This window comes from Primulina tabacum, chromosome 10 (genome assembly GCF_025594145.1).
Source record: "Primulina tabacum isolate GXHZ01 chromosome 10, ASM2559414v2, whole genome shotgun sequence".
In the NCBI taxonomy this organism is placed as follows: domain Eukaryota; kingdom Viridiplantae; phylum Streptophyta; class Magnoliopsida; order Lamiales; family Gesneriaceae; genus Primulina; species Primulina tabacum.
The window spans coordinates 4198589-4220474 of record NC_134559.1 but is presented as its reverse complement, the minus strand read 5'-3'; the positions used below and the strand labels follow the sequence as shown (position 1 = coordinate 4220474).

General features: G+C 35.3%; 4 protein-coding genes across 5 annotated transcripts; 3 read left to right on the top strand and 1 right to left on the bottom strand.

Annotated features, from left to right (window-relative positions):
- Positions 1–2264: 2264 nt before the first annotated feature.
- LOC142505328 (ABSCISIC ACID-INSENSITIVE 5-like protein 7) lies at positions 2265–5557 on the bottom strand. The gene is given in 6 exon segments (XM_075618269.1): positions 2265–2643; positions 2949–2981; positions 3083–3151; positions 3266–3574; positions 3576–4421; positions 5444–5557. Coding segments are annotated over 5 exon segments (1275 nt in total). The 5' UTR covers positions 4350–4421; positions 5444–5557; the 3' UTR covers positions 2265–2553.
- A 5540-nt stretch (positions 5558–11097) lies between these two features.
- Positions 11098–14575, top strand: LOC142505867 (cold-regulated protein 27-like). Of its 2 annotated transcripts, none has more exons than XM_075618998.1 (5): positions 11098–11333; positions 12389–12568; positions 12657–12951; positions 14030–14110; positions 14237–14575. In XM_075618998.1, the coding sequence occupies exons 1-5, from the start codon at positions 11193–11195 to the stop codon at positions 14242–14244; spliced, it is 705 nt and encodes a 234-aa protein (XP_075475113.1). In that variant the 5' UTR covers positions 11098–11192; the 3' UTR covers positions 14245–14575. The 2 variants fall into 2 exon arrangements, with proteins under 2 accessions (XP_075475113.1, XP_075475112.1); XM_075618997.1 differs by having other exon boundaries at positions 14208–14575.
- A 775-nt stretch (positions 14576–15350) lies between these two features.
- Positions 15351–16262, top strand: LOC142505868 (ethylene-responsive transcription factor ERF109-like). Its single transcript, XM_075618999.1, has one exon. It carries the CDS (start codon positions 15435–15437, stop codon positions 15981–15983), a length of 549 nt encoding a protein of 182 aa, XP_075475114.1. The 5' UTR covers positions 15351–15434; the 3' UTR covers positions 15984–16262.
- A 1388-nt stretch (positions 16263–17650) lies between these two features.
- On the top strand, positions 17651–21201 carry LOC142505134 (protein CYPRO4-like). The gene is made up of 2 exons (XM_075617977.1): positions 17651–19559; positions 20665–21201. The coding sequence occupies exons 1-2, from the start codon at positions 17901–17903 to the stop codon at positions 20944–20946; spliced, it is 1941 nt and encodes a 646-aa protein (XP_075474092.1). The 5' UTR covers positions 17651–17900; the 3' UTR covers positions 20947–21201.
- Positions 21202–21886: the final 685 nt, after the last annotated feature.

Here is a 21886-nt window from a genome sequence, read left to right as displayed (position 1 = left end):
TTTCAACGTAGTGCTAGAGTAGGGGAGAATATGATGCAAGAGGAAGCCTCAGGAATAAGACAGGCATTGGCTAGAAGAGCAAGAAAATAATTAGGATGGATTCAGGTTACAAGAACACGAACATTTTATTTAATTTTTTGGATTTGTTGCCTCAAGGCTTGCCATTGGCTAGCAATACAGTTATACAGCTCTTTTAAACAACCATGAAGGAGGTCAATAAAAACATTATTTTCAGAAACATCAAATTTTTTTTAGTTCAGAAAGTATAGAACTATATGTTCAAGCTGGATGAGAAGTTTCTTTTGTTATTGTTACTGCCCAGGTCTATTTGTTTTTCAGTTTCAGCTGTTATATTTCATCATCGTGTGAGTAGGCCTTTTAAAGTTGAGGGTTAGGTTCGTAAAGCTTGTGACATCCCGTTAATTAGTCTCCTAGACGCACATTCAAGGTTTTGCTCGGGCTCCAGCTGATTAAGTTGTGTGTATCCATTCTTCGCCATTGCTCAGGAACTCGGTAGTTTTGAAAGTGTTAGGCTCGCTGTTGAATCAGCTCAAATTCTATGCTGCTCCCCAATGTAAGTGGTTTTAAGAAACATACTCTGTTTTGATTCTTGACAAACAACAGTTTAGGTGCTTCGTCGTTCTTCAAATTTATTATTGTGGTGAAAGTGGTTTGCCATTTGGATGACTGAAGAATGATTGCCATGTATGATGGAGAAGTTATGATGTTTGTTCAAATGTTCAACGATATGTTGCATAACATGTCCCTCCAGTTTCTTGGACGCCGCCAAATCCGATTTATTATTTAGTACAACATGCGATTAAGCTAGAGCATTCTTAAAGTTTCTTAAAACGAAGATAAGATCATCATAACATTCCCCGTTTGGAGCCTGGGGGCATGAACTGGTCGTGGAATTCGCAAAAATGGTGGCTGCAGAACATGGGGATTGTTGGCAGCCTGATTGCGGCGACATGGATGATTAAGATGTTTTGTTGATAAAATATGGAGTAGTTAACACTTTTTTTTTTGCCCTTTCCTCGAAAATACAACATTTTGAGATCTCAGGATCGAGAACAATTTTCTCCCCGACTTTTAAAAAAAATTAGCAAGAATTTTGTCCCACTGAACTGGTCGAAAACATGTACAACGGTAGGTGTGTTAATTTCAATGGATCACGTCAAGTTATTGCGTAGAACTATGTAAGAATTGTTTAATCTGAACTTGAAAACTCACGACTCAAACTCGACTAATTCGATTTAACTCGATCAACTGGATATTGATTTTTTCAAAAAATAAATAAAATTCAAAAAATATTAATAATATTTTAATTTAAACACATATTAATAAAATCTTTTTTATATAAGATTTAAATTTTAAAATCTAATTATAAAAAATTAAATATATTTACAAAATAAATTATAAAAATTTATTCTATATATACAATAAATATTTTTTCAAACAAATAATATATAAAAACTTTCGGATCACGCACTAATTTTTCGTATAAATCGGATGATTCTCACAAAAGACACGACAAAATCTACTCACTCTCCTACGGACTCGAACCCACAATCGCCTGATTAGAAGTCAGACGCCTTATCCATTAGGCCACGGGCGCTTCTCGGAGTAAAATATGTTATATATTTAATTAACATTTATCATGGCCTGAATATCATGTCAGTTTTTTTTTTGAAAAAACAAAATCCAATATAATGTGATATTTTGTTTTACTATTGAGAATACCTTTTGACTCCAATCATACTAAGGTATTTTGATTAAAACATTTGCCACGTTCAAATATCAGGAGGAGAAGTAAAGATAAATTTTTAATCATAAATTCGATTTCACCATCAGTTTTTATGTTATAAAATTATATTTTTCACTTCTCGATGTACAAATTTTTTTTGAATTCACTATCTATTTCATATTTTATCTCATTTTCTCCTTTAATTCAATTTCATTTCCATTTTTAATTTTATTTCCTCCGTTGCATCATTTTTCTATTAATTTTAGGCACAATCTAACAGACGGTTTTATTTGGCATGTCGGGGAGGCACTTGGTCAGACCATCATCTTGGCAAAGTTAATCTACCAATTTAATATCTTTGATTATTTGCTAACGATAAGATTCTTTTTGCCTTTTTTTTCAAATTTCAGGCACAATCATTCTTTTTACCTCAAAATTTGATAGTCTACTAAGAATATTAACATATATTTTATTTGAGAGGAGAAAATCAATTCGGAAAATAATAACGATCAGGGCGCACAAGGAAGCACAGTAGTTTTCATTGATTAACAAGCATGATTTTACACAAACGAGGAGCCTTAAAAAATTTACAGCAAGGTTTTACACTATAGATCGATGGTTTTCAACGAGAAGCAAACAGAATTTTACATGAACAAAGGAACCTTAATACGCTGGTGTTACACTACAGATTAATGCACAAAGCAGACAATCCATTTTAAAGGATACTGAGTCAGTTACCATAATACTTTGAACCTTAATTATACAATAACAGAGGGAAGGGTCGAATTATCACCCTCCCCCCAAGCCTACCAAGGTCCCGTGCACGTTCTCCGCAGGCACGTCCTTCGCAGACGACTACTTTGAACTCCCCCTGGTCTCTTTGTTGTCTCCGTCGTCTGTCCACATGCAAAAACCATTTACTTTTAAGATACATGGCACACAACACTGTGTGTAACATGTGAAAAGCATACAACTCGAAATGTTTACCCTACACATGTTGATAGTGGAGTGTAGTTGAATATTTGGAACATACAATATGCAAAATTTGGTTACGTATGTTTTCTCATAATTGGTATGAAGGTTTACAGTACACCGAAAGGAACACTTGGAGGAGAAGATGGGAACCATCACCCGAAAGTTTACATTTGTCCGTAGAAATTTCGCAAGTAAAGCAATTTAAGAGTTGACAAGAATTAAGTACCTGATTTTTCTGCATCTCCAAAATTTCTTGCTGAAGCAAACAAGAGATGTAGAAACAGTAAAGATACGTTAGAATCAAGAACTCACGTGATTAATTTTTTGGAGCCTTCTCTTGCTGTCGCAAAAAAATAACTGTTTTCTGCGCAACTCCCAGTTCATTTCTTTGAGTGTTGCTACTTCCGCTTCCAATTCCAAAGTATATGCCTAAATATGTTTCGCACATTGGATCATTGTCGATAAAAATATGAACCCCGATGAGTCACAAGGTCTACAAGACTACAAAGTGCCATTTAACATGAAACATTTGTGATGAATCACCTGCTTCCTAGCACGAGACCTCGCAGCAGACTCCCTGTTTTTTATCATTCTCCTCCGCCTTCTCTCCACTACTTTCTCCAAAGAAGCAGTTGATTTCCTCCCTCGTCCCCCGACTTGATCAAATGCATAAGGCAAAGGAGAAGGAGAAAGGGACGGTGAATCTATGCAACCCTTGACAATAACATTACAGTGAGGAGAATTCCTGGGCGAACTTTGTGTGACAGTCACTCCATTTGATAATCCCCCCATGCCCCTCGCTCCATTTTGATACACGCTATTATCCATAACATTCGTTATCCCAGCCATTGAATGAACCCTTCACTGGGGAGTTGTTTCCCATATTCGAAGGAGAAGAAAAGGCCAAGGTTGTTCTCTTCGGAAGAATAGACTGTAATTGTGGCTGTGGTTGCGGTTGTGATGCAACACAGGTCACACTAACACCACTTGTGTAGATCCCCACATTTGCCGAAGTAAGAAAGTGTTGATTGCCCAATACAACATTGTTCTGAGATGGTACTTGTTGAAACTCTGTCGTTAAACCAGCATTATTATTACCATTTTGTAGAGGTAAACCAGAACAAACTCCATTGTTGGTTGGCCCTCCAGAAGTTTGAGCATCTTCTCTAACCACGCCAACTTTTGCCAAAAAGTCTTCTAATGTCATCTCACCCAAAGTGGGCTCCCTAGGACCCAAGTTCAAGCCACCACTAGCGCTAACATCTTGTACGCCAATGGTCTCTTTTAGAACGTCTCTCCACACTTCATCGACAGTTTTTTGGCTAAGTGTGCGTGGTAAAGTTAATGAACCTTGCCTCTGCAAACTCCCATTCGGTGCAATCCCATCTCCCATGGTAGAAGTCAAGACATGTGTTTCTTCAGCTGTCCAAATGCTTTTCAAAAGTTCCTCCATATTCATGGATCCAAATTCCTTCCCAGGTAAACCCAAAGAGTTTTGGAACTCATCGAAAGTCAAGGAGTATATAGAAGTCTGCCGCGCAAAGGGGGGGTTACTTGTTTGATTCCAACCATTGTCATCTGTTTGAGAGGTGTCTTCAAAATTCTTGAAGTTCATGTAAGACCCCATGAGTACAGGATAGCAGACCGGAGCAACCAGCTGTCTGAACTCACAGTAGTCACCGGTTCAGATCTTGAAAATCTACACAACAATACCAACACAACCATTTACATACAAAGTTCTTCTCCAAATGTTCACGTAAAAGTATAGACATGAATGAAATCAGTATCATACTTCAAACCATCCAAAAACTAGACCGACTCAATACATCAAATTAATGGTTGCCCCCATGAAACATGCAAATTCAGAGGCTCAACACGAATTAAGATGATCCCACTTCATGGTTTCAATGATGCATTTGACTAATATCACAACACATGGAGCCAACTTCTTCTATTTAAACCCTCAAACAAGAGCAATGTAGCTCACTTGATTATGCGTAAATATATTTATGTAATAAAATTTTTCACTCATAGCCAGAATAAATACTCAATTTTCAAATCACACTAGTAGAGTAAACCAATATATGCAATACCGTTTACAGTAATTCTCATACTTGCGTACTCGCAAAGGGACCAAAAAGGCCAAAGACACAGTGTTCTTCAAGATAATCGGCATGGCTCCTATTTCTATTCCCTTCCTTTTCTTTTTAAAACTCGTCTTGAACATAGATACACGAAGTAAATTTCAATTTCTAAACACCACCATAACCAAATCCTAAATTTAACCATGTCCGTCACTCCCCATAATCAAATGATGTCTCAAATCTCTGCTGCCTCTGAAATCAGTTGAACATAGTGTAAGAAGTTCCAGAAGAACCCCACCCCCTTTTTTTCCTAATCCGACAACACTGAACAACCAGAAGCAGACAGAACCCATGAACATAAATCTCGCCTAATTTTACCAATAATTCAAAACTAGGAGAACTTAAACCTTAATCTTGCCAAATCCTATGATAAACCCGGTAATCGATTCAAAACAAAAACAAAAAATTACACAAGAAATGCTTTATCAACATCGATCTACTCTCTATAACCCGAAACATGAAACCGATAACTAACTTCCCCTCTTTTCAAGCAATTAGCTAAGTGAAAAAATAAAATTTATAAGGAAAAATAGAAAAGAAAAGAAATCTCTAGAACATTAGAGAGACCACCAATCACCTTATGGAGAGAGATTTCTTCACCGACCGGCTTGTTGGTGGAGTCGACAAGTGTCTTGTGCCATTTCGACACGAGTCCCTTCGTTATAAAATCATCTTTGCTACATATTTTAATCATTTTCGCCAATCGGACCTGCCATTGTAAAGCGTGGACCAATGAAAATGAAGTCCTTGATATGACAGATTAGCCAATCAGAGGAATCTACGTGGGAGTATGTGGATCGTTCATACATTCCGACAAGGTGTCAAATGGCGTCTTCTTATTGGCTGGTATTTCGGTGTGGAGTACGGCATTTTTTTGGTACTCTCTAGCAAGAATAATATTTTTTTAAAAAAAAAATATTAATTTTTTTGACTTTTAAAATGTATTTCATCGTCAATTTGTCAAAGGATAAAATTCATATATTTATTAAATCGATCAGGTCTGGTCATATATATTATAATATAAAAGAACTCGATCTAATTTTATTGTTATTTTTTTTATTTTTTTTAATAAAATATGACTCCAAAACGAAGAAACTTAATCGGCAAATTAGATAAGTAAACTTATTTCATGATTATGTACTTATAAATTCACAAAATATAGAAAATATATATAAGTTTGTTGGAAATTGGAATAAAAATAGACTACAAAAACTGGAATATGATTGAATATCTAAAACTGGAATTTGCAAAGAGTATGCAAGTGTTCTGCGATGTTTGTTTGAGTCGTGTGTTCTTTGTTTTCTTCAGTCGATTGCCAATTTTATTTACGTCGTTGTTTTGAAACATGCTCTTTAATCACGAGTCGAGCTAGTACAGTAACCTATTTTTTCCTCGTATGCGAGACAGCAAAATATCGAAGCAAACAAGTTTATTAACAAAAAACAATCTTCTGATCAAGATGTGGGGACACAAATTGATTTCGAAAATTGTCTTTTCTTACTTCGAATTGTTGTAGGAATGTGTAAAACAATATCATTTGTCAAATCGAATTGATCATCGCTTTCATACGATATTTGAAACAATATATAATCACAGATATAATCACATACATCATGTGACGATGTATCAATCTGATTTTAGTGAGTATATTGAGAATTTTCGTGGTGATTCATAGCTGAAACCCGACTAGAATTCGATACCAAAACATTAGAAAAATATATCTATTCTAACGAATCGATTACCGCTATACAACTAGAATACACATACAATACAAAAACAAAAAGCTTATTGTTGAGTGCATTATCGTTGAGTATGAGTATCATGATGTATATTCGATGGTAATCTACCATATTTAACATTTTATACTATGAAATTTTTTTAAATAAATAATTGGAGTTAATATTAAATTAATTTAAAGGTTTCATAAACTTAATATGTAATTTTGTTTTTTTTTTAGAAGGCCCCGGTGGCCATTAATGCGTGCACTCCTCGGAGTGAAAAGTGGGGAATGAGAATCCCTTTTAAAGATCTGATCGCTCACTCCACCCACGTGGCTGCCCACTCATATGTCATCGGTCTGCAGTTTTTTTTTTAATGATTAGGGCCCGTTGGTGCATCAATGAGTGATTATTAACACCCATTAATATTCATGCACCAATGTGGGTGCAAGAATTATTAATTTTGGCTGTCATGTCAGCCAAAAAATTCATCAAAATGAACGGCATTATTTCGCAAATAGCGACGGTTTTTCGTAAATCGTCGCAAATTGAAAAACGTCGCTACTTGCAACGGTTTGTGACAAACCGTCGCTATGTGCAACATTTTTTTTACATAATGTTTTAATGTCAAACTAGAATATAATGTCAAACTAGCCGTTTAAATAAAAGAGTCCAACATTTTTTTCATTTTTTAATAATATTTTAATGAATATTGAAATTAAGTTATTTTTAAAATAATAATATTATTTATTTTTAATAATATTTGTTATAAAATTTTAACAAAATTATAAAGATATTGAATTAATTAAAATTAAAAAAAATGAGTAAGTGGACAGTGGGACCCATAAATAACGAAAGTTGATATTAAATGAACGTGAGTGTGTTAATAATGAAAAAATGTTAATGTAATGAATATGTGGCTCGTGGACCCCATAATTTTTGAGGAGATGGAAAGTTAATAACATAGATTAATGTGGACGGATGCGGATGCCATTGGAATGAAATATTTTAACAAATATTCAAATTATTAAAAACATAAAACCATATAAAATAATAGTCAAGATATAAAATAAAATTGAGTAGATCTTTTGTGAAACGGTCTCACGAATCTTTATCTGTGAGACATGTCAACCCTACTGATATTCACAATAAAAAGTAATACTCTTAGCATAAAAAGTAATATTTTTTCATAGATGACCCAAATAAAAGATATGTCTCACAAAATACGACCCGTGAGACCGTCTCACATAAATTTTTGACGATAAATTTAATCAATTCTGATATGTTTTGACATAACAAAACACTCAAAAAAATTCTTGCATTTTTTTAACAATACGAATATAACAATTGAAGCTGATATTTTCTTCCAAAAATCACATGAGTAGTTAGCGATATCCCATCATTTGTTATACTCAAACAAAGACTAGACATGAAACTAGACTTATCAAATTGGGTTAGGTTTGTCGGGTCGGCCCGCCCCGCAATAAAAATTGAACGGGTTAGGTTGATAAAATAGCAGCTCGTTTGCAGGCGGGCCAAATGGGTTGAGCCCGTTTGGGTTGCGGGCCAAGACGGGTCGAGCCCAAACGGGGCGGACAATTTAGGATAAATTTTATATTTTTAAGTTTTAAGTTTTATATAAAAATTGGAACAAGTTTCATATGTCTCCATGTTTTAGAACAAATATATTTATAATTTACTCTTAGAACAAATTTATTTGTAACTTACTCTTACAACAAATATACATAAAAAAATAAAAAAGAGAAATTTACAGATATACATAAAGAAAACAAAAGGGAAGAAATTCCTGTAAATTTTATTCATGAATCTTAAAATAATTTTTAAGCATAGCAGTTGTTTGTGAACCCAAGAGTGGTTTCGTTTGAAATCCGACGAGTTGCAGTAAAATTTTGTGGACCCGACGGAGGTTTGCTAATTATGTGTATTGTTGCATACATAATATTTTTTAAAATTTACAACCGTCTCTTTTCTCGACTTTATGTTCTCTTCCATGTCTCAATCTTCATGTTTGGTTTAAACACTTTACTTTTTATAGATTATGTTGTATATTTTCTTAATTTCTTATTTCAATGTTTTAATTATTTTATGAAATTATTTGACTAAAATATGTTTAGAATTTTTTTCTTGAAAAAATAAGCGGGTCGGCCCGCCTAACTTGCGGCCTAAAGTGGGTTGGGCTGGGTTGACTATTTAGAGGCCCGTCGTCTGGCCCGCCCCGCCTAATGGCCAGCCCGCCAACCCATTTTGATATGCCTACATGAAACTAGCAAATATATGATCCTGCTCTAAAACTCGTTTAGCTGCAAAGAGAAAATAAAATACAAGCACAAGGAAATAAAACTAAAAGAAATGAACATTCGAAAATCATTATTTCAAATTAATCATCTTCCTTTGTCGGGCATTTGGAAATTAGGGCTCATGATTGAAAGCCCATGGGCCTTAAGGTCAGGACAGAGGCCCTAGTACTTGGCAATTGGATTTCGAACGATGGATTGCTAGCTTGGAAGCTCGAAGAAAATTCTAAGAACTGGTCGAGATTCATCGTTCAAAAAATCTAAAGATTTTTCAACCAAATTATATTAGTCATTATGATGTATTTACGTCACCATCTTTATTATTGGAGTGACATAATCGACTCCAACCATGGTTAAAGTTCGAAGCTTTGTGAAAGCAAGACACCACCGATTCCTGTTGTAAAAAAAAATATTTACAATAAAAATTAATATTTTATTTTGAATTGAGATCGACTAAAGTCGAAGAACTATATTTACAAAATCGACTCGTGAGGTTGTCTTATTAGAGTTTTTGTGGTAGATAAGCGCTTAAAAAAAGGTGTAAACTGTTTTATTTGGATGACAAACTTGTGTGAGACGGTCTTACAGGTCGTATTTCGTGAGATAGATCTCTTATTTGGGTCATCCATGAAAAAATATTACTTTTTATTGTGAATATCGGTAGAGTTGACCCGTTTCACAGATAAAGATTCGTGAGACCGTCTCACCAGAGACATAATCCAGATTTTATTGTACTTGCCAAATCATGTAGATTTTGTTCAGGGTATATTATTAAATTTTGTGTTTTTGTGTGGAATAAGTAGCTATTGAGTTTAAAATATAGTATTTTGACTTAAATATCATACGATAGCAATATAGTTTTTTAAAAAGATTTTAAAGAATCGAATCAAAATGTAATTATTATATATTTCGAAGCATAAAACTGTATAGGAATATGTTTTTGGGAAATAGATTGAATATAAGATAATGATATTTAATTTAATTTTTTATAATATACTATAGGTTTGAAAGATAAAATAATCAGACCCAAAATATCTATCGTGGATGAAATGTAACACAACGTAACAAATGATTTCGTCTTTAGAATATAAAAAAATAATTAAACAACAACTTTAGAAATTATTCAAAGTGTGGGGTCTCATCAAGAATACTAGATCCATTTGATCTGATAATAAATCTCTCGTAAGAATGTCTTATATATCTATATATCTAAAAAAGATCGAAAAATTAAACCGCGAAACGATCACACACAATTTTTTGTGTTACCGTGAATACACATATTTAAATATTGAAACTAATAAAATCAAGAAAAAAAAGGTTATCTTAGCTGTACGAGTAGTATGTGACTAAAATATCTTGTTGTCCCTTGATATTCCTTGATATTTTGATTGAACTTGAATTAAGAATCAAATCAAACAATGCAGGGCCCAACATGGCAAATCATTTGTCGTTTATTTCAAACAAGAGGAATAATAATTAGGCGCATCTGCATTTTTTTAAAGGTGAGGACCGAGTATTTATACGAGTCTCGATCTCGAGATCTCGTCTTAAATCGTAATCGATCGGGTAACATCGAATTGAAAGACCTGTGGCATATACTACATGTATCTGTATCTACATATACAGAAGTGTGTTACATTTTTTATTAAAATAATATTTATAAACCGTCAAATAATTATTTTTTGATATTATAATAAAAAGAGAAAAATAGGGTTTTCTCATGAAAATTTTATTTGTAAAATACTTTAAAACAATCTTAAGTTCTTCAAAATAATTATAAGGTTTCAAATCAAATGTAAATATTTTATATTTATTTTCATGATATTCATTTCTCGCAACGGTAAGCGTCCATTTTATGTTCAATAAAATCTAATTATTGTCTCGCGTTTAATTATCAAAGACTTAATTTGAAAATATTATATTAATTTCAAATTGAATATTTTTTTTAAAAAATAATATCCTTAAAAAAGGCTTTATTTTTTAAAATGATTAAACTAAAATTATTTTAATTTAAATTTCTCTGTCAAAATTTGGTACAAGATATGCACACTTGCCGTTATGGCCCACGGGCTTATCTTTTTGGCCGAGCTGGGCTTCGGGCTACGAAAATATCTGGTTGACATCAGCACTGCCTGACGTGTCTGATTTTAGCTGTTACCGACACGTGTGAAAAGCGCCTTATCGTGGGGCCTCCTTCCTTCATCTCAGTTGCGAAGGGTTTTTTTTCCTAATTGTTCCATAAATTTTCTTCAGATTTATCCGGTTTGATTCGTGCAATTGCCATTTCGACCTTATGGAAGGAAATTGTCTGCCGGAAATGCCGTCGGCGCCGCGGGGGGATTTTGGTTGCGTTAATGAGTTAACTCGGTCGAACTTGGACACTTTAGCTCCGAATGGCGAAGATATTTTACGTCGCACGGCGAAAGCGCTGCCGGTAATTTTCTTATTAGTTTTATATTTTATCACCCTTCGTCGTGGATAGTTTTTCTTTTCGTCTTCTTGACCTCTGGACTCTATCTTTCGTCTGATCTCGAGAATTTTATGCACGCTTGTTGCTTGGTTGATTGGAATTGCTTTTGAGATCCCCGTGTTGTTCGTTATTTTTTTTATTCACTTTTGCTCGCTCGGTCCTAATGTTTTGGTGGTTGTACTTCCGGCTGCGTTTTTTGATGTCATGGGCTCATTTTGGCTTGCTTGACTTCAGATAAAAGTGGATTATTGTTTCTTTATATGAAGGAAAAGAAACTCTTCAAACGGATGATTTTCATTTTGAAGTTTTGATTAAGCTTTTAACTTTTGTCTTTAAAACTATGCCTTATGCAGCGGGAAAAATATTGCCTCGATCCTTTTCACTGGAACCGTCGAATTCGAACACACATGTAACCTGTTCTTAAGATGGTTAAATTGTTATAAGGAAAAAAACTTCGGATGTAAATGAAACGGGAGCTCTTAAAAGAGAGAGGTTGGTAATTATTTATGGAAAGTTCAAAGCAACGTAGATTCACTTGAATGTTAAAATAAAAATAAAAGTCCTTCTGTACTTTATATGTTCTCATTTTCACTGTATGGTATATTGGCTGTTCAATCATCTTTAAACATTTTTTGCAAATGTTAACTGAGCTTAATGCAACTTACAAAGTTGCATTTGGTTTGGATAACATCCAACTCCTCCGTTAAAATACTGTCCTCTATTTTGCTAGCTGTAGCTCGATGATTTGATTGAACTTTCGGGCAGAAGGGGCTCCAAAATTCATTTTGGAGTCTTAATGGTCATTGGATTTCATGAAGCCATGGTAGATGTAAAAGAGATGAAAATATGCCCTGGACATCGACCTAGTTAATTAGCTGTATGTGTTTTAATTTTTTAGTCACACGTTAGTCTCGTGTATCAGACTTCCTAGCATACCAAAAAGAGAGGATATTTTCTACGGAGACCCAAAAATCTTAAAGCTAATATTTTTTACTACTTTTTTCAATGCTTTTTCTCAGGATGACTGCGCTCAGTGGACAAACGAGAAGCACAGTTCATATCTTACTCATTTGGAAGTGTCATTTGTAAAACATTTGCATTGTTCAATGGATTTGCTTGTGCAGAACTCTGGGAAGAACCAAGTAGACAGAAATATTTCTCGAAAGCGACCAGCGAATGTCCAAACTGCTGCTGAGCAGGTTGAGGACATTGAAGTTCTCAATTTACGTTTTCAAACAAACTGCATACATGACCAAATTGATATTTTGTTTTATTTTCCTTTCCCAGTTTACTGTTTCAAGGGATGGTTATTGTCCAAGCATCAATAATGAAAGAGACCAGCCTTTTTCCCATGTTTCTTCTGATACCCATAATTCTCTCTCGAGTCGTTGCACAGATAATTTCAAATGCATCCAAAGGTATCGCCAGCCACTATCAGCTGACATGCATCAATTCCTAAAGCTTCACTGTATGAAGAAACACAACAATGGAAAAGTGATAGTCTCTCCTCAGTTGGCAACATGTTCGAAGCAATTTTCTGCCTGTAAACCAGTAAAAGCTGATTCATTTCACTTAATGAAAGGTGATTTCAACTTAATCTTTTGGTGACGACTAGTTCTTTAGCTTTGTTTTTTCCTCATTTCTGTCAAGGAAGCTGTGGATTCAAATTGCTGGTACTAGAATTTTCTTTTATGAGTGCGATGAGGCTTTTTATTTTTTGTTGGTATGAATGTCAAATGGCATTTCCTGCGCAAGTGAAAGTATATAGCATTAAATACTCAGGTTCTAAGAAACTGAACGCCCGTTTTCTTGCTTATGAGTTGTTGATACCATGCAATATGCATGCCAGCATATCCTAATTAAAATTTTAGTGCAGCTTCTTCTCCATTGCCCCTTGTTGACTTTCATATATTATTTACCATAGGCTGCGTGTGCTGAGTATGTTTTACCAGCAAAAGTAGAGAAAATGAATATAAAACCTGAATGTTGAAGCATCAAAATTCAAAAAAGATGAGGTTCTTTGCTATTTACTTGAATTTTCAACGGAGGAAAATATAGCAATTCAACTCTAACCCCCCCCCCCCCCCCCCCCCCCCCCCCCAGGGGCAGCTTCTTCTCCATTGCCCCTTGTTGACTTTCATATATTATTTACCAGGCTGCGTGTGCTGAGTATGTTTTACCAGCAAAAGTAGAGAAAATGAATATAAAACCTGAATGTTGAAGCATCAAAATTCAAAAAAGATAGGTTCTTTGCTATTTACTTGATTTTTAACGGAGGAAAATATAGCAATTCAACTGTAAACCCCCCCCCCCCCCCGGCAGATGGTGATTGACATTCTTTTTTCTCATTTCCTGCGTTCCAGCGGTAAAACTAATTTTTTAAACTGAAAATATTTTTATCATGTCATCATTTTGCAGCTTTCATATGCGACCTTTGTGTGCTTTTAAAAATTTTCATAAACACTGACATATGAAACTCGGGTAAGCCTATACAATCTATTGCGACAGGTAGTGTTTGCCATTAATTTTATAACATGTTTCTGGTTTTCCAGTAGTGCTAATCTCTCTGCGTATAATAGAAGTGCAAACAAATTTCAGCTTTCAAGTGTCCCTATACCGTTTTGGTCATTAAATTATTCAAATGATTGTTTTTCCTGCAGAGGGTATGGGGCAGAATTTTGTGGATCAAGATAATTCAAATAACAATTCTCAGGCAAAGAGATTGAAGACAGCATTAGCAGGTAGTTAAAGTATAATCACAGAACTCCTGGAGATTATTTTCTTTAGTCAATTGATTTTTGTCAGATCTGTTACAGATCCATGTTTTTGTTCTTTCAGATTGTGACACTAGAAATTCCATAAAACAGATGACTGAGCTGTTTTAAACCACCTTTTCTCATTCACGGGCTGAGGCTCTGCTTCTGATGGAAAACTAAAACGAAAGAATTGTTGCGCCGTCAATGCAAGCCAATTCCAAGGTTTTTTAATGTCAATTTGCATGTTAAGAGATCGCGCCATGTTTTCAATCTTATGGCAAGAGAATGATGCCACATTAATTCATTTGTTTGATGTATAGATGATATATATATCTATGTAGGGAATAGACGTTTGTTTCCTATTCTTGCTTTGTATGAGTCTGGATTGTTGAGATATGTAAATGATTTGTAATTCAGAAGTCAGCTTGCTTTCAGCTATTTTCGAGTTAATTGCGGTTTGATTGTGGAGTTTGTAGGTTGAATACTTGCCTAGGTACATGTATATCATATATACGTATATCCTCTTTTTTTTTTACAAGAATTACAATTTTCTAAATCGGGGTTTTTGTGATTGCCCATTTTTTTGTTTTTATTTATATTTTATTTTATTTATCCAAAATATTTGAAAACGTACTTCTGAATCAATTTTGCGGCGTAATTCCGCGAATATAGACTGGTTGCTATTTTTTTTTCCCAATTTTTTGAACAAGTTGCCAACACATTTTCAAATCAGAAAAAGAAAATCAATTCGTTATCTTCTATAATTTTTGTCTTAATTTCGAGTGTGACCAAACAAGACATATACTTACAAAAATTAGGGAAAGCTGAAAGTGCACGGGCGTCAACATTTGACAAATACAAGTTGACCCATTAAGAAAATTACATGGGCATGGCAGTAATAATTAAGAAGGCGTTTTTTGGGCGACTCTTGACTGGGAGATAGCGATAAAATCCGGGCTAGTTCCAGCAGCCCTTTTCAAAATGGGCCGTTTTGGGCTGGCCTTAGATGGGTGAACGCAAGTGATAACGTCATATTCTCTCCTTCTAGTCTCACCCGTCAAAGCTCCCGCGTTAAATCGGCCAATACCGCCGCTGATGACATCAGCCACCACCCATTTTTACGAGCAACTGCCACGTGCCAGCTCATAAAAAGCACGACCCTTTTTAGCACCCCGTGTAAATACAGTGTACACGCTTGAGATATATATACGATTGTGTGAAAGATTAATCCTCAAAAAGTCAGCTCTGTTCAGACAACATACGAAGGTCAGACAAGAAAACCGGTCTTTGAGGTGAAGTAAGTAGTCAAATGAACGGCAGCCTTCCCACGGCGGCGCGGATGAGCAGGGAGGAAGAAGTTTCCATCATGGTGTCAGCTTTGAAGAATGTCATAGCAGGTGTTGGAGGCGCTGATGCCACTGAAAATGATCAGCTGACTGAATCTTCGTGGCATTTCGATGGAGGCGCCGCCACAACTTCTTCTGGGGTTTCTTTGTCTGTTTCTGAGGATGGGGAGACTTGTGGGTTATGCAGAATCGATGGGTGTCTGGGGTGCAATCTTTTCATGGACGAGGAGAGTTATAACGTTCCTGACAAGGCGGAGGAGAGGAAGAGAAAGAAGAAGCGGAAGAACTACAGAGGGGTGAGGCAGCGGCCGTGGGGAAAATGGGCGGCCGAGATAAGAGATCCCCGTCAGGCGAAGCGTGTATGGCTCGGGACATTTGAGACGGCGGAGGATGCAGCTAGAGCTTACGATAGGAAGGCGATCGAGTTCCGCGGCCCTAGAGCGAAGCTCAATTTCCCGTTTGCAGACTACACCACGGACGCTACCCCCTACAACACGACGCCGATCACATGACATGGAGGGGATTTCAGAAACTGGGCCGACGAGCAGTAATAATTATAATTAACCAAAAGGATCGAATTCTGTGAATTGAAGAGTCGTGAGGAAGATGATGGAATTTAATGCTGATTCAACGAACTCGGCAATTTTGTGCTACGTTTTCTTCTAGACTAGATGTTTTTGAATGTTCAATTACCATTCATCTATATGCCATACTTATACAAACTTTTTCTTACACAATAATAGTGAAACAAACCTTTGGAAATGACAAGAATCAATAATTTTTGAATAATATGATCACTCCATAATATAATATTGTATGGTATGATAAGAATCAATATGTTTGATTTATTTTGAGTCAATCTACCAATATGATTACTCTTTCGATTAACCAGTTATTTTTTAAGTTTAGTGGTAAGGATGAGGTGCCATGAAAAAAAAACATCTACAATATTTCATGTAACATTATCACGTGTGGAGTTTTTACTTATGCCAGTTAGAAAAACAGTTGAAATTTGATACGTGTTGTAACCAGTTATCATGATGAAATATGTGAAATATTTTCTCTTGAGACCCCAATACCCATATTCTCAAGTTCAGTTCTCAATATGTGGCTAATCAAGTAGTTTAAATAGAAATTCCCATACTCAGTTGTATAAAAAATTTGTATTTTTACCATATTTTAATTTGAGTAGTATCTGTGAGACGAGTCAATTTTATCGATAGTCACAATAAAAAATAATACTCTTAGCATAAAAAGTAATACTTTTTCATGGATAATCCGAAAAAAAGATTCGTCTCATAAAATACGACCCGTGAGACCGTCTAACACAAGTTTTTTCCTTTTAATTTTCGGTGAATTGCGAAAAAAATCTTCAGTTATGAATCAGACTGATTTAATTGCAACTCCAAAATTTTCTGTCTATTTTACAATTTTGTCCTCATCCTCCTGATACACAAAATATTATTCAATTTCCCTTAAATACTAATTATGTCATAAATCTGTTGAAACGTAACATCATATATACAGCGATGTCAAGGAAAAAGTGCTACTGACAGTTCTGATCCATATTTAACACGTGGATATACAAGTACGAGGATAATATTAATCAGGTTGGCCAGTCTCCCTCGTGGATATTCAACATGTGACTCTTTTTTAATTAATTTTTTTTTTAAATAAACGTGGGTTGAGGATGTTACCCTCAATCCACCGACATAAACACATCCACGGTGGTCTTCTCTTCTCTAAAACAGATCCCAAATTTATTATTGATTGCACCAAATCGACACAAAAGAGGATCAATCGAAATGAAGATGCACAGTCCCAAAAATTCATAAGAAAATTCATTACCATCTTCATGAAAAATTAATTTTTGAATCGATGATATTTTTTCAAGGATGAATTTATCAGTTGTAATTCACTATAAAACTTATTATTTATACCGAATTCGAAGGTTATTTTCCGAATTTTACATGCCCAAAAATTTATGAATGTTATACACACACAAACCTCAAGAAATTGCATGAGCACACAATAATCTTAGTTGGAAAACTTCATGAAAAACGATAAATATGAATAACATGATGATTTATGAAAAAAGAAATTTAAGATTATTTGGTTAGAGGCCGACAGGCCCAATACTGTTGGGCTGATTTCGGAAAATCCATTTATTTGTTTACTTCGAAACCAAAGCAGCTGCTGACTTACATGTGTCTCCGTGGGATCTACGCCAACTCCCAGAATGTTCTCCGGTTTAAAGCCCTAACCGCCTCCGAAGTCTCTGAAACTTTCTCTTCTACATTCATCAGATTCTTCATTCGAAACGCTACATATTCCTAGTGGAAATTCTCGAGTTTGATCTGTGTATTTTTTTCTCTTAAATACCCGAATTTGTAACTGTCGATTATTGGATTAGTCTGAAAGATTGAGCTATGGGAGGTTCACATAGTCGTGAAGGACTTGAGATTTCTGATTCATCTGAAAATTCTGACGAGGATGGGGTAGAGGAGCAGAATTCGGAAGAATATGTTGATGCGGATGATCGGATTCCAAAGGTGAGTGCGAAAATCTTAGATGACGTTGATTCTAGGCTTCAGGCTTTAAAGCTGAAATACCCGAAAGACCCGTCTTTTTCGCCTAGAAAACCTGTGAATCTCGAAAATGCTGTTAAGCTTTACCTTCATATTGGTGGAAACACGCCGAACGCGAAATGGGTAGTTTCCGAAAAGCTTGCTCATTATGAGTTTGTTATGAAATTGGATGCTGCGGCCGAAAGTGACGAGGATGATGATAATGATGACGAAGGTGGATTACGTGGAGGTCGGAGATTTTGGGTTTTGAAGGTAGGAAATAAAATTAGAGTGAAAGTTTCTACTGATTTGCAGTTGAAATATTTTGGGGAGCAGAGGCGGGTTGATTTTGTGGAAGGTGGAGTTTGGGCCATGAAGTTTTTTACGGATGTGGACTACAGAAACTTCGTGACTAAATTTCAGGATTGTTTGTTTGAGAACGTTTATGGTTTGAGGCCGACAGACGAAAATAAATTGAAGACTTACGGGAAAGATTTCATTGGATGGTTAAAGCCAGAGGAGTCGGATGATTCTATGTGGGAGGATGCAGATGATGGGGACTGGAGGACTCCGGAGAAGAGGCCGATGGAATTTTCGGTGAGAGATGGCCATGACTTGTTAGAGGAGTTTGAGGAAGCAGCCACCGGTGGTGGGATTCAGAGCTTGGCTTTAGGGGCGTTGGATAATAGTTTCTTGGTTGGTGATTCAGGGGTTCAAGTTGTGAAGAACTTTAGCCATGGGATTCATGGGAAGGGGGTCTATGTGAAGTTTGATGACCAAAAGTTAGGGTCTGGTGGTGGGAACTCTGGAGCGACTCCTAAAAAGGCCCTCTTGATGAGGGGAGAAACAAATATGATGCTAATGAGTCCCCTGAAGGAAGGAAAACCTTACTCCTCAGGGCTCCACCAATTGGATATTGAGACTGGAAAGATTGTCACAAATTGGAAGTTTGAGAAGGATGGCACTGATATTACGATAAGTGATATTACAAGTGATGCAAAGGGGTCTCAGTTGGACCCATCGGAGTCAACTTTCCTGGGTCTGGATGATAATAGATTGTGTCAGTGGGATATGCGTGACAAGAAGGGGATAGTTCAAAATATCGCAAACTCGAAATCTCCTGTATTGCATTGGAATCAAGGGCATCAGTTTTCAAGAGGCACAAATTTTCAATGTTTTGCAACTGCTGGGGATGGATCTATAGTTATTGGTTCGCTTGATGGGAAAATAAGATTATACTCGAGGACTTCAATGAGGCAGGCAAAGACTGCTTTTCCTGGGCTTGGTTCACCTATTACTTCAGTTGATGTTACTTATGATGGTAAATGGGTGTTGGGAACCACTGACACTTATTTGATCTTGATATGCACCTTATTCACTGATAAGGATGGTAAAACTAAGACTGGTTTTAGCGGCCGAATGGGGAACAAAATCCCAGCTCCAAGGTTGCTGAAGCTGACCCCTGTGGATGCCCATTTGGCTGGATCTGGTAGTAAGTTCCATGCTGGACATTTCTCTTGGGTAAGTTATTTGAACTTCCTAGAATTATATGGATATCTTGGTGGAATTTTTATTGTTTGATACTTGCTTGCCTATCTAAATGTGTTGCATGTCACGAGGATGAGATTGCTTTAACATTTTGCGTATGTTGTCCATGCGTGCCTTGACTCAATGCCTTATATTGAAATCCAATGTCAATCCTACTTGAACTCTGAATGAAAATGTTAAATCTTATGTGTGTACACATTTTCTTGTTGGAACGTGCGCACTTATATGCCATTGATCTTTATGAATAATTTGTTGTTGTATTTAGAGCTTGGACATTGCTTCAGTTTTTTTAAGGTTGCAAGTAAATTAATATTTATTCTTCAGCTACGTTTCTTTAATCTCTGATGTACCAATAGACCTCGTAGTCCAATGACACCAAATTTTTATTGCTGGATAATCTCAAAACCTAGGAAAATCCAGTTTTTTAAGAGAAATTGTAATGCACAATCTATTACAGAGCCTAATAACACAATGGATCTCAAGTTTTGATGTGATTGTGAATGTGTTTAGTTGTGGATCTTGACGTACAAATAGAAATTTGATTTTTTTTTTTTAATTTGAGTGGATGATTACTAAGGGTGTTAATTGGTTTTGGTTTTGAAAAAATTGAATCCACCTGTCCCGAGTTAAAAAGTTTCCGAACCGAAACCGAATCGTAAATCGAACCAAAATAAGCTGTTGGTTTCGTTTTAAGCTTTCTAAACCAACAGGTTCTGTTTTTTTCTCTCCCTATTTTTCTTTATGTTGACTAAAAAATTGAACCTCGTCAATGAAATTTGAAATCTTTTCATAAAAAATCATATAATAGTAGAAATAAAAAGTTCTGATTTTGGCTTTGGTTCGAATCGGTTTTTTCTGTTTAAATCCGATAGACCTTCAAGCCGCAAACTGAATTGTTTTTTCGGTTCCTGTTTGAAACGAGCCGAAAATTTTTGTTTTCCTGGTTTCAGTTTATCGTTTCAAACTAAATTTTTCGTTTTTGGTTCCGATAATTATGATTTTCGAGATTTTTTGGGATCAATTTATTATGTACTAATGCTCCCTCGTTTTGCTTCGACACTCGTTCTAATGTTGTCAGGTTACTGAAAGCGGGAAACAAGAAAAACATTTAGTTGCAACAGTTGGAAAATTCAGTGTCGTGTGGAACTTTCAGCAGGTGAAGAACAGTGGACACCATTGCTACCAGAATCAGCAAGGGCTAAAGAGCTGCTACTGCTACAGAATTGTTCCCAAGGATGAGTCCATCATCGAAAGTCGGTTCATGCACGATAAGTTCGCATTCAGCAACTCTCCGGAAGCTCCACTGGTCGTTGCGACGCCCCAGAAAATTACATCCTTCAGCATGTCTGGCAAGCGATGAGGTCACACTAAAATAGATGCATTTTAGCAATGCTTATGTTATTTGGTTGTAAATTCAGTTTGATTTCTTTCTTCTTTTCTTTTTTTTTTGTTCTGTTTTTGATAAATTTATAGTTTGATTTGTGCGTGACTGTGAAGTGTTTTTTTTTCTTTCAGACTCTTAGGCGAGGATTTCGAACATTTAGGAGCAAGGAACCCGTTACTTGCACAAGTATGTATGATAAAAATAACATGACAAAAAATACAGAAAAAATGATTCTTGCTTATGTAATATTAATAATTGAAATTTAAAATGATTCATACATAATCGTTTTACTTCAAAATAAGTAAAACGAAAGATTACTTTTGGAGAAACTTCAACTTTTTATGTACTATATTAATTCATTTTCTCCTTTTTTACTATGATGATTGAGTGAAATTACTTTTGATTAGAGGGTTAATTGCACAAACTTCTTGTTAAAAGTTTAAAAGATATAAAACCTTAAAATAAATATTAATAAACTAATACATATTTCATTTTTTAAAAATCAAACAAAGAACACAACAAAAATTTATAACATTTATTTTTAAAGATCCCGTCAACAATGGGTGATGAAGATTAAAACGGAAGACATTTGATTATGCATAAGAATTACAACTTTGGCTTTAGAAAAGTATTTAAATTTTCTTTAAAAAATTGCCGTTTTAAAGTAATTTAAATTTGAATCGATTTTTAGTTTTCAAAAGCCCTGTAATAATGTTTGAAAGAGAAAAATAATAATAATAATATTTCTTTAGTTTCTATCTTAAAAAAATGAAAAAAAAAAAATTATATCACTTCGTCATAAACACATTTATAGTAAAAAAAAAATTTTATTCTTATTATAAACCTCGGCTTCAAGTTAGTGTTTGTCCAAAGAGCTGATTGAAGTTTAATGGAGGCACCCTGCCGCCACAATCTC